This window comes from Ammospiza caudacuta, chromosome 1 (genome assembly GCF_027887145.1).
Source record: "Ammospiza caudacuta isolate bAmmCau1 chromosome 1, bAmmCau1.pri, whole genome shotgun sequence".
In the NCBI taxonomy this organism is placed as follows: Eukaryota; Metazoa; Chordata; class Aves; order Passeriformes; family Passerellidae; genus Ammospiza; species Ammospiza caudacuta.
Window position 1 is genome coordinate 133,694,011 of NC_080593.1, and position 14,063 is coordinate 133,708,073.

Sequence of the window (14,063 nt, forward strand, 5' to 3'; positions counted from 1 at the left end):
TGTGAAGGGATAGGAGACCACATATATGTTTCTGTACATTCATATTTAAGGGATGCTTCTCCTGGGCAATTGGAGAAAGACAATTACAGGGGATAATCCAAGTTCACATTTAAAGAAGTGTTAGAAACCAGACATGGCTATCCAGAGCTAATATATGCAGTAGCATCTACATGTATATTCTTAATGAAGCAACAAGCAAAAGACAGTCCCAAATAAGGCAAGATGGGAAACAAGGAACTACTTAATCCTAGTATGCAGCTGTGGTACCACCTCCTGCAACACTCAGCAAGTTAAAGGGAGCAGGAAGGAAAGGTATATTAGGGTGACCTCTCTAACATGGAAGAAACTTCTAAATTATTTTGTCAGATGTAGCACCACAGCTTCATTCACTGCCAGTGTCCTCCAAGACTTATTCCTTCTCACTGTCTCTTAACTCCTTTCTCATTGAATAACTAACTTAACCTGAGATGACATGAAATAGCATTGCAATTGTGCTCTGCACTGATGCTTTGCCCTTTGTTCTGTTTCTTATTTAAGTCCCTTTAGACAGAAGATTACATCTTTCTACATAATGCTTTGCATAAAGGTAATGTAATATAATATTAGCCAGTTCCTGAGTACTATTACAGGAAATACAAATAGCAATATCCAAGATTCTCACCTAATAACCAATTATGGGCATTTTATTGCCAGAGTTAAGCACTATTGGTTATAATTGTGCTCCATATTATTGTTTCCAAGACACCCAGGTAAAAACACAAAGACAAACCAAACAATAAAACCCCAACAAATCAAGTTTCAGTACTACAATATCCAGCATATTAAACAAGCTGTTCTGGAGTGCCCCTGAGTTTCTACTGACAACACTGGCAGATACTCCTAGTAAGAAGTTATCCTCACACATCCAGTTCAGAAGTGAATGGAGCAAACCAAGTACTGGAGGAAGCAAGAGCTATTTGCCATTTAATAGCTTTTGCACACCCAATCTCGAGGCAAAGGATGAGTCTTCTGCAAACCTAATAGGAATAGTCATGCAAGCTTTATTCACTCCACCCTGAAGGCACTCACAAGCTGAAAACTGGCTCAGCAAGCTTTGCAAATCAAGAAGTGTAGCAAGTATGGGAGGTACAGAGAGTGCAAGAACAACCCTCCTCCTTTGTATGCTTACACATAAAAAAAAAAAATGTCGACAGACCCAAGTTCTTTTCTCTGCTGGAACATGATCACTTCCCTCAAGTTTTGTTACTCAAAATTTCTCATAATTGTCCTGCTGTCATTACACTTACACAATTCTGACAAAGTCTGCCAGAAAGCTGTCTCATACACAAGAACTGTTTTGACACTATGAGTTAGGCAGCAGTAGTACTCAGAGATAATTACAACTAGTCTCAGTTCTGCCTTGGTCCCTTGAATTTCATAGCATTTTAAACATTGCTTTACTTTTATCTAAAAGAAATGAGTTGCTGTTTGTTGTGAAATGTATAACTTCTTGCAAGGATTGAGAGTAAAGATTTGTAAAGCTTTCACCTGAGTTCTTAAGTTTGGCATGGTTTCATTGCTGTACACAAGTTTCAAGTAGCCTCCTGAGAGAGTAAGTCCACAAAGTACTTTCTAAAGGAAAACCCAGCCAGTTATTATCTCTATGCTCTTTTACAAGATTGTGCTTGCCTTGTCTGCAAGAAATACATAGCCAAGCACCTACAATCCAGTGTACTGTATACTGAAATATGTATCTGGAATTGACTGTGCTGTAGGAAGTTATCTCCCCTGACAGCTGGGAACAGCTGTGTACATTTCTCATTTGCCTGTAATCTGTTATTTGAGCAAAAGTGACCCATCAAAACAAAAGCTTTTGAAGAATTTAATAACTTCAATGACTGTAGATTAATACCCAACTTTCTGCTAATTATTTCATATAGTAAAAGTTTCCTCTTACTAATCATAACCAGGCTATACACATATAAATGGAGATGTAAGCATATGAAGGGATGTGCCCAAAAATCCTTCTACTCATGCTTCTACCAGTCTGTAAATGCAGGTCTCAAATATCCAGTCAGCTCCATACCAAAACCTCTACCCTCACCAAATGCTAATGTATCTATAGTTTCTGTGGCAGAAATCATGGAAGGGTCATACACCCTCTTTACCTGTGAGGCCAAGAAACTGCACTTTCTACCAGAATAAAAAGAGCTTGATCAGATTCTATGAGCTAATCTGCAGCTTCATTTCAACCTCCTGTACTTATTTCTGATTTGTTTTTGTGTCCACACTCCAGCATATCCATACATGAAGGAAGAAGAACTAAACAACTCTGCATACAATTTATGGAATTAGTCTTTATACTCCACACCTGCTTAAACAATCTTTTTATCCTAAAGATCACATACACGTCCCTGGTCTACAAGGGCAATTAAACTGTGCAGCTTCTGACACTGAGGAGATTAAGTTGATATATTTCAGCAAGATGAGGAGAAAGAAAATTATCATATTTGCCAATAAAAGAACAAAAATTGTTTTACCCTTTTGGTCTCTGCATCCTCTGCTACCACACTCACACAATTAATAGGGGAGAGACAATTTATTTTAGCCATGTTGCATAAACATAGCAAGTTTACAAATAAGAGCCTCAGCAGTCACAAAACAAAATAAGCCACAAAGATAAGTGCAAAACAAGAATGAAGTTAGGTTAATATACCTTAAGAAGCATATCTTATCCAGAACTGGGACTCAAGCTGAGTGTATTTGGATGGACTGACTAAGCTTCTGGGAACTTGGAGAAAATATTGGCAATTGCCAAAACTACTCTCAGGCAGCACTAACTCTAACTCCTGACAGTTACCTGACTGGGTGGTAACAGGTAACTCAGAGTGGTCTGCCCCCCTCTCCCAGCAGGCAAGGAATACACAGTCCATCACCATGCCCTGGCTGACCAGTGACACTCCAGGTAGCTACAGTCATACAGCTCCTTCCAGAGTGGAAAAGCATACCCCAGACATTCACATAAGGAGAAAACAAGGGCAACTCTCTGAAACAGCTAAAGTAGCTCATTGTCTTTAATTTCTCCAGATTGTGTCAAAACATTCCCTAAACAATGTATTAGATTTTTGACCATAACTTTAAGAAGTCTCCATCATCCAGTTTCAATGCACCACAGCATTTATGTCACTTTTCTACATAAAGATTCAGATCCATTCACACTCTAAGTGTACTGCTTTCCTTCAGAATATGGGGAGAAATAATTTTTGCCCCTTCATTAGCCAAGATTAAGATTAATTTGCAGACAACAAAGCAGAGCAGAATGGTTAAACACAAAAATCCACCCCATATGTGTATTTTATGCCCCCAACAGGTACAAAGCCCAGGCAATACTAGTTCTGCAGTGAAAGCCAAAAAATTTCTGAAGCCACAGACATCATCTCTTAATGGCAACCACTCCAGGGACACAATAAGCAAGTCAGAAGAAAAGTTATTAAAAACAATAGCAGCAGCACCAACCACCAATACCCAAGACAAACATCTCAAATTCCTTTATTCCTCCTTGATACTTGACTTTTGTGACCACTACTCCAATAGCTCAGTAGCTCTGCGTTGAGGAATATTTTTGGGATAAGGACTGAAGCTTGCAGCAAGAGGGGAGACTGCCAGGGAAGAAGGCACAGCCAAATCACAGCTTCAGCTCTCAAGTTCAGACTAGGGAAGAGACAGGATGGGGTTACAGACCCCTTCAGACTATTCAGAAAGTAGTTTTAGACATCCCTATCATTGAAAATGGAAACCTACTACTGACTGCATCTTGGTGCCAGCCAAGCCTCACCCTGTGAGGTGTAGCATGTGCACCTTCTCTGAGACTGAATACCACATGTTGCAACAGCATTCCTGTGTTAGAGATTCACTACTAGGTCACACCAAGAGTAACCATCTCCTCTCCTGAAAACTAAGGTGGTCTCCCAATATTTGCTCTTGTCTAAAATAAAATAAAAATCTAACTGATGCTGTAAAACTCAACCCCCAAACTTAATATTACAATTCACAACAGCAATCTGAAAAAAAAAAAAAAAGTGCTGCTGCACCATCACTGTGACATTTAAAGAGAGACAAATATCAAGATGGTAAAGAAAACATACAGAAGTCAAGAAGAAATACAGGATTTTCTCCATGGAAGCATTCATCCTCATATGCTTTTATCTTTATCTTTGTGAGAAAACTAAGTACAGCTCCGAGTCACTCATTAAAGTTATACCACCCCTAAACATGTGTTGCAAGCATTACTCATACACCTCTGTCCTAAAATTCAGCCAAGACTATAACAGCAGCAGAGACACCATCACTGTTAAAAGGATACATTCTGTCATGGCTGCAACATCGAGTTTGCTAACTTCAGGTGAGCCAGGGCAACACTTCTTGAACTCTTTCCGCAAGTCAAAAAAGGAGTAGAAGCATTCAGGCAGTGAAATATTCTGTAAAAGGAATAAAGTAACCACTGTCAATTAGGGTGAGTTTAACCTACTTTGTGTATAGATACCAAACCTTCTAACAATAGCTTTAGGATAGGAAACACAAACAGTCTCTTTGCTACAGATTGCTCTTCATAGCTCTTCTTAGCCAGGTAAGTATGTTCATAAACCTTTTTTTCTTAAACAGCTTTCTCTTTATATTGTTTAATAAGAGAAATGTGCTTTTGCACTGCCAGAAAAACATTTGCCATTAGTACTAGAGCTTCAAATCCAACATATATGTAGCAGAGAAAATGCCTCCTATTGCAAGATTTATCATCAGTTCTTGATTACTATTTTAGCTATATGAAGCCAGAGGGTAGTCAGTTCAGTTTGTAGAATTAAGCAAATTTCACAAGAATAGCAGATATTTTACTTTATAGAAAAGGCTCTTTTCAGAGAATAGTCACACTTCAAATATTTATTTCCAACAAATAAAAAATCTGACTGTGCAGAAGAGGGTTTGACATGGTGCAGAGGTTGTCAGCCCATGCATGGTAACTGCTTTAACTGCAGCATACAAGGCCAGAAGCAAGTTATGCAGCCCACTAGAAGTCAACGAAACCCTTCTTGCCCACCACTACATCTACCATGTGCTTCTAAGCTTTTTGGGAGTGGAAAGGAGAAGACATGGAAAAGTCTTGGGGGCAGCTGTTACAAACAATGCAAACCCTTATTCCTTCAGCTAGCTCTTCATCCCAGACAGAATACCTACATATTCCTTTGGGCTGTTTGTTGCCTGCAAGGCCTTTGTGGACTACAGATAAAGGCTTTCTGGGATTTAACAACTAGTTAGCATGTTGGCATTGTAACAGAGAGCAGCCTATGTGAAATCACATCTTGAGAGCCCAAAGAACACAGTTTAGGCTGTAAAACAAATTCTGCTTTGAGAACATTAGAGCTTATCTTAGCATATGGACCAGTGTATTAGGCAAACTATACTCTTTTAAGACTTATGAAAATGCAGATGGGCTTGCCAACATTTCCTGCTCTAGTTTTAGCACAATTTTCTTCCTTGATGTGAAATGAAGTTCTGTACTTCATTTATGTTCTTTTGGAATGGCTGATGCCAATTCATTCTCTGAATACCAGGAGTTGCTAGATGGCTTCAGAATGGATATCTTAGAAATAAATATCTTCTCAAGAGCCTACAGATTTCTGCCTATCTGGATCTTAGTGATTCCACACTCCAATCCCTGCATTAGGATATTCATCAAAAAACAATTACAAGTCTCATAAGCATCTGGTTTACTTAATCTACAGGCAGCACAAAGTAAATTACAAATGAACCATTCTCAACAAAAGAGCAACAGAAGAGTTCAATAAAGATGTGATACCTGTCTGCAATCCTGTTATGATACAGAAAAAGGATCCCTGACATCAAACCAACTAAAATAACTGTAGGATGTGTCCCTTCTTTTGCTCACATAATTTAAATGGATAACAAATTTTACTTTATTAGCCAAGAAGAAAGTCTCTTAAAAACCTGTTTCCACATTTTCTCATGTTTTATGTCATAGAAGGTAAGTTACATATATAAGAACTGTCCCTTCACTGTGAATAATGCTCACTGTTTCTCTTCTAAGCCTTCAAAGCTATCAATACTTAAAGCACAAACAAGTTCTACAACCAAGCTCATTCAGTATCACTTCTGTAACAGCACAGACCTGCAGCAGTGTCCCTTCAAAGATGGGACAGCAAATTGATGGGCACAGAAGTCAAGTACAATGAGAGGAGCAGAACAGCTCAGTTACAGAGCAATGCATGTTCATACCAAACCACAAAATGAGGTGTTATTAATATTGAGGCAGCTATTTCAGAACCAGAGAGACTCACATATTGCTGCAACCCTATCACTAAAAAAAACGCAGGCAGGACTCCATAACACTGTTCGTGATTTGGCAACTCTGAAGTTATGGAAAACTCCAGACTACAGGACAATCATCACTCACAGCCTGCCTCACTCTACTGTTCAGCTCCTTACAAATATGAACACTGCCCTCGGAGTGTCAACTCAATACCCAAAGATTGAAAGTTGATCTAACTAGGCACAAATGTAAAATTTCAAAAAACAGTTTATGGTTAAGATGGTTAATTATTTAGCAACAATCTCACATCCTACCTGTTAACCCTGTAGAAGTTACAAGTATATTGTATATATATAGATATAATATGTTGCACCTTTCTCAAGAGCCTCTTCCTTCTGATTTAACTTAAAAAGGCATCTCAAGACCACATAAGGACAGGGCACTGTACATGCCTTCCACACAGACAGGCTCTTTAGCCTCTAAGCACATTACATATGAGCAATGTTTGTGCTGCAGTTGCGTGGAGGTACCCTCATACCAGAGAGAAGTTGATCTATTTTGCAAGAAATCATAAAAAGCACATTAAGAGTAAGACTTAAGCTACAACTACATACCTTTTTAGAAGCTTCAGGGTGTAGAACCTGCCTAATGTGCAACTGTCCATCAGTACAGAAACAGAAAGAAGTACCCACACCAATGTTCAGTTCATTGCTCACGGACTGATTAAACTGTTGGCAGGAACAAGAAAAGACATACATGTTACAGAGATCAGAGTGGCACCACTAGGCAGCGTCATCAGTTGGTAACATGTTATTCCTGGGCAGCAGGAACACAGAGCTGGAATTCTTTTTCATATAAGCCTATTTCTTCACTTCTGTAGATTTGTTTCTTACTAGCTAAGCACATGCTAACTTCCATGATAAATCTCTTCACAAGGAAACCACCCCTTTCCCCCTCTCTTAATGAGATACGGCTACACAGACAGCCCACACTACAGAATAAAATCCTTTTCAAGATTTGCAAGAGCATTGCAATGAGACAAAGCTGATTGCAAAGACCTGAGGCAGTACTGGGGCAAAAGAGCTTTTTAGACAGGGCATTCAAACATGTCAGAAAGAAGACAGGCTTTCAGCCCTACCCTCAATGGGAATCACACACACTTCCTTGTTAATCTAGAAGCTTCAGCACCATCATCTTCCCAGGACTGACGAGCACAAGCCTTAACAGGGGACACCTAAAACTGGCTTCTTCCAACACTGATTAGGGCTCACCCTCAGCTGAAACTCACTCAGGGTCCAGCATGGCAGGAGAGCAGGGCAGGGAAATAGCTAACCCTAACCTTCCTCCCTTGGGGCTCAGTTCTTCCCAAGGCAAATAAAGACACGGCAAGGGAGAAAGCCTATAACTGTAGGGCTTTGTGGGCCTTTCTGGCCCACACGTGTTTGTGTTGCTCCTGTACCAGGCTCCACTGCTCTGATGGTGGGGGTAAGCAAACGATGATACCACCTCCACCCCACGGGGGAGCTCCCCAAGGAGACCGGCACTCAGCGGCCAGGTATGGGGTGTCACCTGTCTCAGTGCCTGCTCCAGCGGTGGAGCCAGTGCCAGGCTCTCCACATCCACTTGGGTGATCTCCTGGCACTCAGCCGTCAGTTCTGTGTGGTCAGGCCGGACCAGCACGTCATGCAGGTGCCCCAGCTCCAGAGAAAGCAGAGGAGGGGGTGAGTCAGCGCTCCGGGCTGAAAGTCCCCACCTGCAGCACCAGCCCCGACCCTCCACCAGAGCTTGCTCCAGCCTGGGACACCCAGTACCAGCCCAGCGCCGAGACCGCCCTGCCCGCATCCAGCATGGCAGGCGCCAAGGGGAGCAGCAGGTCGGGGTGCTCCCCCGTCGGGTGAAAATACCTCCTTACTCCTCAGGTCGACCACTTTCCACAGGAGCTGGAGCAGCTCTCGCTCGTCTGAGCCCAACCTTGCCCCGTTGGTGCCCGCCGTGGTCACGAAGACAATCACCAGGTAGTCGGGAGACGCCGTCATCGTGCCACCGGGCCAGCAGAAAGGATAAAAAGAAGGAAAGGGAGAAGAGGGGAAAGAGAAGAAGCCGGAAACTTTCCTTGCCCCAGGCGCTTCCAAGCGAGACCCAAGCGGCAGAACCCCCAGCTGCAGCCGCACTCCCCAAGGACCTGGCGTGGGGGAGGCGCACGGCTCCCCCTCTTTCCCAGCCTCTTTTCCCCGAGGTGGGTGTAGCCGCTCCCGCACTAACTGCACTCCTGGGAAAGGCGCAATGGCTGCGAGCTTTTCTGCGCGGGGCCGCGGCAGCACCTGCCCGCCCCCGGCCCACGTGGTGCAGGTAACACACACCTGGCGCCGCCGCCCATTGGCCCCGCCGGGCGGGGACGTGGCAGCGCGCCGGGGGCGGCAGCCGGAGTGCGGGGCCGGGATTGCGGGCGGGACGCCCGGCGCGGACCGGGATTGCGGAGATGTTGCGGAGGCGCGACTGTGGAGGAGCAGCCGCGGGCCCCTGAGGAGCCTCAGCGTGCCCGGAGCCTGGCGAGCCGCGCCTTCCGCCGGCGAGGTGCGCTGCACCGGGATGGTGCAACTCCTGAGCGACGGGGCGGGATCGCCCGGTCCTGCCGGGACTTGCCGCAGAGGGCGCTTCTGCTCCTGCCCTGCTCCGGCAGCTCCGTCCCCCGGACGGACGGGCAGGGGAGATGGCCACGCCGCTCGTAACAGCCCCGGCGGGTCCCCCGCTTTGGTCGGGCCCGGAGGGGCCAGCGTGGTGCCAGGGAGCGCTGTGTCGGCGTGCGGACCGGCTGCCCCCGGAGCAGCTCCGAGGGAGACCAGCGGCTCAGGGCAGTAATGGCTTTTCCTCTGTCCTCCTTAAGGCAGCGGCATCGCAGCTTCTCTACGGTTCTGGCACGGCGGATCAAGTCGTGTGTTAACAGCTGGCTGGTTTGGCTGTCGCAGCCTTCCCTTGATGAGCCGGTGATTTTGGCTCTTTTGACAATCTCTCTTGTTTTATGGTAAAATCTCTATTTTAAAATCTCCTTTTTAAATGCATAATTCTCCAACACAAATTTTTTTCATGACAAATCACAGAACGCAGAGTAAACGGCACTAACTTTCTGCAGGGAAGTCCTGTAATATAATTAATTCTTTAGGACCTCAATTGTTCATTTCCAACTTCATTGAGATGCTGCTTCTTGAAATTTTTACTGAGATCACAGACTCATGGAATATACTGAGTTAGAGTTTTGAGTTTGAGTTTTGCCTTTTTTTTCTTTTATATGTTCTCTGTGTTCTTCACACATATATTTGTAACTCTGTCACCTATTCAATTAGTAGCTAGTTTTCCCAGTACTTTTCCATGGCCTTTCCCTAAGCAGAAAGACAAAACAAACTCCAGAGCTCTAAGCCCCGGGGGGTACAAGGCCCCTGCGGTTCTGGTTCTTGGTTCTTCCTGGGAACCAAGGCCGAGAATGACTCTTGGAGATACATTCTCATGGACAAAGTACAGCCAGTGCTGAAGGGGGGGGGCTCCAGAGAAGGGGCTTGGCCTGGGGGGGAATTGAATCACCACTTGTCCTTCTAACTAGTGCTTTTAATCAATTTTGCTAATTTCCTAAAACCTACAGAAATGTACTCACCCCTGGAGGGGGTAGGTTTTTGTGGAAGTTTTCCATAAGTGCCCCTGAAGGCCTTCATTAAAGATCCTCTTTTATATTACCTCCTTACTAAAATTATCTTGAGTTTCATTTCCAGGTTGGGAAATAGGCAACAAGGGGACCCATCAGGATCATTGAGTACAACTCCTGGCCCTGTGCAGGAAACCCCAAGAATCACACCATGTGCCTGAGAGTGTTGTCCAAACGCTTCTTGAACTAATGAAGGCTTGGTATTGTGACCACTTCCCTGGGGATCCTGTTCCAGTGCCCAGGAACCCTCTGGGTGAAAAGCCTTTTCTTGATATCTAACATAGACTTCTCCTGACTCAGCTTCATGCTGTTTCCTCAAGTTCTTGTCACTGGTCACAAGAATGAAGAGATACGCACTTGCTCCTTGTGAGGATGTTGAGGACAGTCTCAGGACAGATGTTGAGGTCTTGCCTCAGTCTCTTCCTTTCTTTTCAGCTGCTCCTAATCAAGTTTTCCCTCAAGGCCTTTCACTATTCTGATAGCCCTCCTTTGGACACTCTCTAAGAGGTTTACATCTTTCTTATATTGCAGTGATCAAAATGTCAAAAATACTGGAGGTGAGGCTGCCCCAGCTCAGAGCAGAGCAGGACAATCCCCTCCCTTGCCTGGCTGGTGATGCTGTGCCTGATGCCCCCAGACAGGGTTGGCCCTCCTGGCTGCCAGGGCACTGCTGACTCACATTCACCTTTCCAGTGACCAGGACCCCCAGGTCCTTTCTGTGGTGCTGCTCTCCAGCCTCTCGTTCCCCAGGCTGTCCGTACATCCAGGATTGCCCCATCCCAGTGCAGAATCTGGCACTAACCTTTGTCAAACTTCATACAGTTGGTGATTGCCCGTCTCTCTTAATTTGTCAACATCCCTCAGCAGGGCCTCTTTGCCCTCAAAGGAGTTGACAGCTCCTCCCAATTTGGTGTTGTTGGCAAATGTACTTAGTATGTCTTTGAGTCCCATGTCCAAGTCTTTAATGAAGACATTGAAAATAACTGGGCCAAGGATGGAGCCTTGTGGAACCCCACTAGTGACAGGTTGCCAGCCTGATGTCACCCCATTCACTATAACTCTTTACACCTGACCCGTGAGCCAGCTGCTCACCCAACATGTCAGTTCATTGTTCAGCTGTGTGCTGGACATTTCAATGAAGGTGTGCCTTGTGTGTTTCTTCATCACTATTCCTTATATATACTGCTGCAGGTTCACAGCTTGCATCACCTTTTATTAGCACAAACACATTTGTTTGTCAGGAAAGGAGCAGATGTGTTTCACCACTGCTGGGGATCCTGTCAGCCACTGACTTGTCCCCATAGTGCCTGGCATCCTCTTCCTGCCCTGCTGTGGTTTGGTGTAGCCTGGTTCTCCTTGTGGGGGCTGCTACCAAATTCCAGCATGGCACATGATGGCTGGAGTAATTTTCACTCTCTTTGGCCTGAGATTTCAAAATTGACATTCACTAGTAGCAGAGACTGCAGTTTAAGGGCTTAAAATGTCAAATTAATCCCTGCAGTTTTTAAAAGCAGTAGCTGAAATTTTTCATGTGAATCCAGTATCAGGAAACAACTAAGATAATTGTACCCTATTTGTCCAAGGTTTAGAGCACCTGGTTTTCTTTGTGCATTTGTCTTCTCACTTTTGATGCACAGAGTAAAACATTTGTGAAGGTCTGGGGTGTTTGTCTCAGTAGTGGCTGCAGGTGATCTGTACTCAGCATCTGAGTGATGTTGGTCCTCACACAGGGAGTTTGCTTTGTGATCTCTGCTTAGGCTGGAGCAGCAGGATTCAATGGCATAGGATTTCTTTGTGCAGTTTCCCTTTCAGGTCTTAGTTTACTGCAACTTCTTAGAAAAACATTTATACTTTAGTACAAAAATCCAGCATGTTTCTGAAATTACTTCACAGTGGAGCATGCCAGACAGAGTTCTGGCTTGGCTGGCTGCTTGTCTTTCAGTGAAACTTAATCATATTTCTTAGGCAGTTTCTTTCTCAGTGCCAGCTTGGCTTTTGCGATTGTCTTTGTGAGAATGATTTTTGGATGGGCACCTGTTCCTTTACTAGTGATTTGTTGTGTTCTGGCTTATGCACTTTTTTTTTCTTCTCTTCTGCCTTATTGTTTCATCCTGTGTCTCTGTCCGACTAGGGGCATGAGAGTTCCCAAAATATTGCTACAGCAGGCTGCGTTATGTACAGTAACCCCTTTTAAAAGTGAAACTGTACCCTGAAAGTATTTTAAATTCCCATTATGTATTTTGGGTTACTGGCTAACCCTTGTTTCATTTACTCATTTGTTTATGAAGCTGCTTTTGCTATTGCCACTGTAGGGCCATTACCTTTTATTTTTCTCTTTCTTGGCTAATACATTCCCTAAAACACCTGTTTTCCAGTCACAATTCCCATTCCACCCTCTTTCTTGCATGCTTGCAGCATCTGGTCTAACAACATGCACCAGCGGGTCAGGTTCCTGTGTTGTGTTGCCCAGGCTCTTGGTATTTGTGTATTCCCATTCCACTTGCTTGTCCCAGGCCATTCCGTTGTCCTTGGACTGGTTAAGGATGGTCTTTGCATGAAGTGTCACCTTCCAGATGACATGGGCACCAGTACAGGAAGGTACTGTCCTGCTCTGAAGCAGGGCGATCTCTCAGGGCTCCTCCCAGCACGCTGTTGCTGTACTCATCTCCTCTCTGGCAGTCCTTTTGTTTCCTGCCTGCTGTCTGTCTGCCCAGCCCTTTTGCCAATCTCAATGTTAACCGGTTTTTTCTGTCATTTTTCTATTAGTTCCGGTGATTTCCCACCATGTGTTCTTTTGTTCCAGTTACTGTAACAGGACAGTTCTGAAACAACTCACACCCTTCTTCTTGCCAAGGAGCTCACACCCCCCCCGCCCCCAACACTGCAAGAGACTCTTATTTATTTCCTCCATTTTTCTGAAGCTTCCTTCTTTCACCCATCGATCCTCTTCCTAAAAAACAACCTGTGACTTTGCACTCCTCAATATGTCCAGATTTTTTCTGCCAGTTCTGCATCTCCCGCCCTGCTCTATTCCTCTACAGGAATTCACCCCAATACTACCTGCAGCTGTTATCCTTTCCAGCACAGACCTTTGGCCTCTGACAAGTATCCCACCCTTATCACTTTTCCCCAGTTTCCCTCCAGAATATCAGCTTCTTATGACTGAAATTGGAGAATCAGCTCTGTCATTCTTTTTTGAATGTGTTAATGTTCGCCACCAGTTTTTAAAATGTCTCTAAGATAACTGCTGTTCCTAACCAAATTCTGTTATCTCTGCTTTCATCAGTGGAGAAAATACCCCCCCAAAATGCCCAAATTACTTCTTGATATCATGCAACTGTGTGACATTCAAGCACTGCTGTTCTTGCAGCAAGGAGATGTCTGACCTGTAAGCCCAGTCATGTTCTGAAGTCAATGACACTGCATTCAGAGCCATCTAAATGGAATCCTGCAAAGCTGATTCTGTTCACATCCAGAGCTGCAGCTGTTCCCAGCAGCGAGGGAGTGGCTGCAGATAAAAACGCAGGGCTGGAATTCCCCTGCCAGTTACCAAAGACTCACAGGCTGACCTGGTTGCAGTAGTGTTGCAGGCTGTCCCAGCAGAGAGGCCATCTGACAGGGACTGCGCTCCTCTGGCACAATGGCACACACAGTGATGACCACATTTGGAGTAGTTGTGAACCTACTGCCCCATGGAAGTCTCCAAAGAACCCCTAAACATGATCAAAGCAAGCTATGCCAACTGTAAAAAGGCATAGTGCTACTCTAGTAAAATACATATAAAGGAGTTTTTCTTCTTTTCTGCATAAAGATATTGTATTTTACTTCAGGAGTTTATTCTGGTAATTCATGAGGATGAGATAGGGATCCATGCTGGGGCAAGAATAACAGCAGTGAAATCTACCAGCATGGCAAAGGATGCCCCTTGTTTTTCAAATTGTGAAATATTTCTTTAAAGGGATTTGTACTTTAACTACATCTGTTCAAATAGCATGAGGCAGAACCATGTTTTCAGTGAACTGGGAAGAAATTCTAGCTGATAAGTATCCCTGTACTGCCACAAAACAC

General features: G+C 44.3%; 1 protein-coding gene across 3 annotated transcripts in view; it reads right to left on the minus strand.

The window, feature by feature from the left end:
- ESRP1 (epithelial splicing regulatory protein 1) overlaps positions 1 to 8,541 on the minus strand; it is a 34,378-nt gene extending 25,837 nt beyond the window's left edge. For all 3 annotated transcript variants that reach the window (XM_058802041.1, XM_058802052.1, XM_058802033.1), the window contains exons 1-4: positions 8,206 to 8,541; positions 7,871 to 7,999; positions 6,916 to 7,029; positions 4,343 to 4,457 (exon numbers count right to left, since the gene is read on the minus strand). In XM_058802041.1, the coding sequence (XP_058658024.1) occupies positions 4,343 to 4,457; positions 6,916 to 7,029; positions 7,871 to 7,999; positions 8,206 to 8,337 (490 nt within the window). In that variant the 5' untranslated portion in view covers positions 8,338 to 8,541. The remainder of the gene's footprint in view (positions 1 to 4,342; positions 4,458 to 6,915; positions 7,030 to 7,870; positions 8,000 to 8,205) is intronic.
- Positions 8,542 to 14,063: the final 5,522 nt, after the last annotated feature.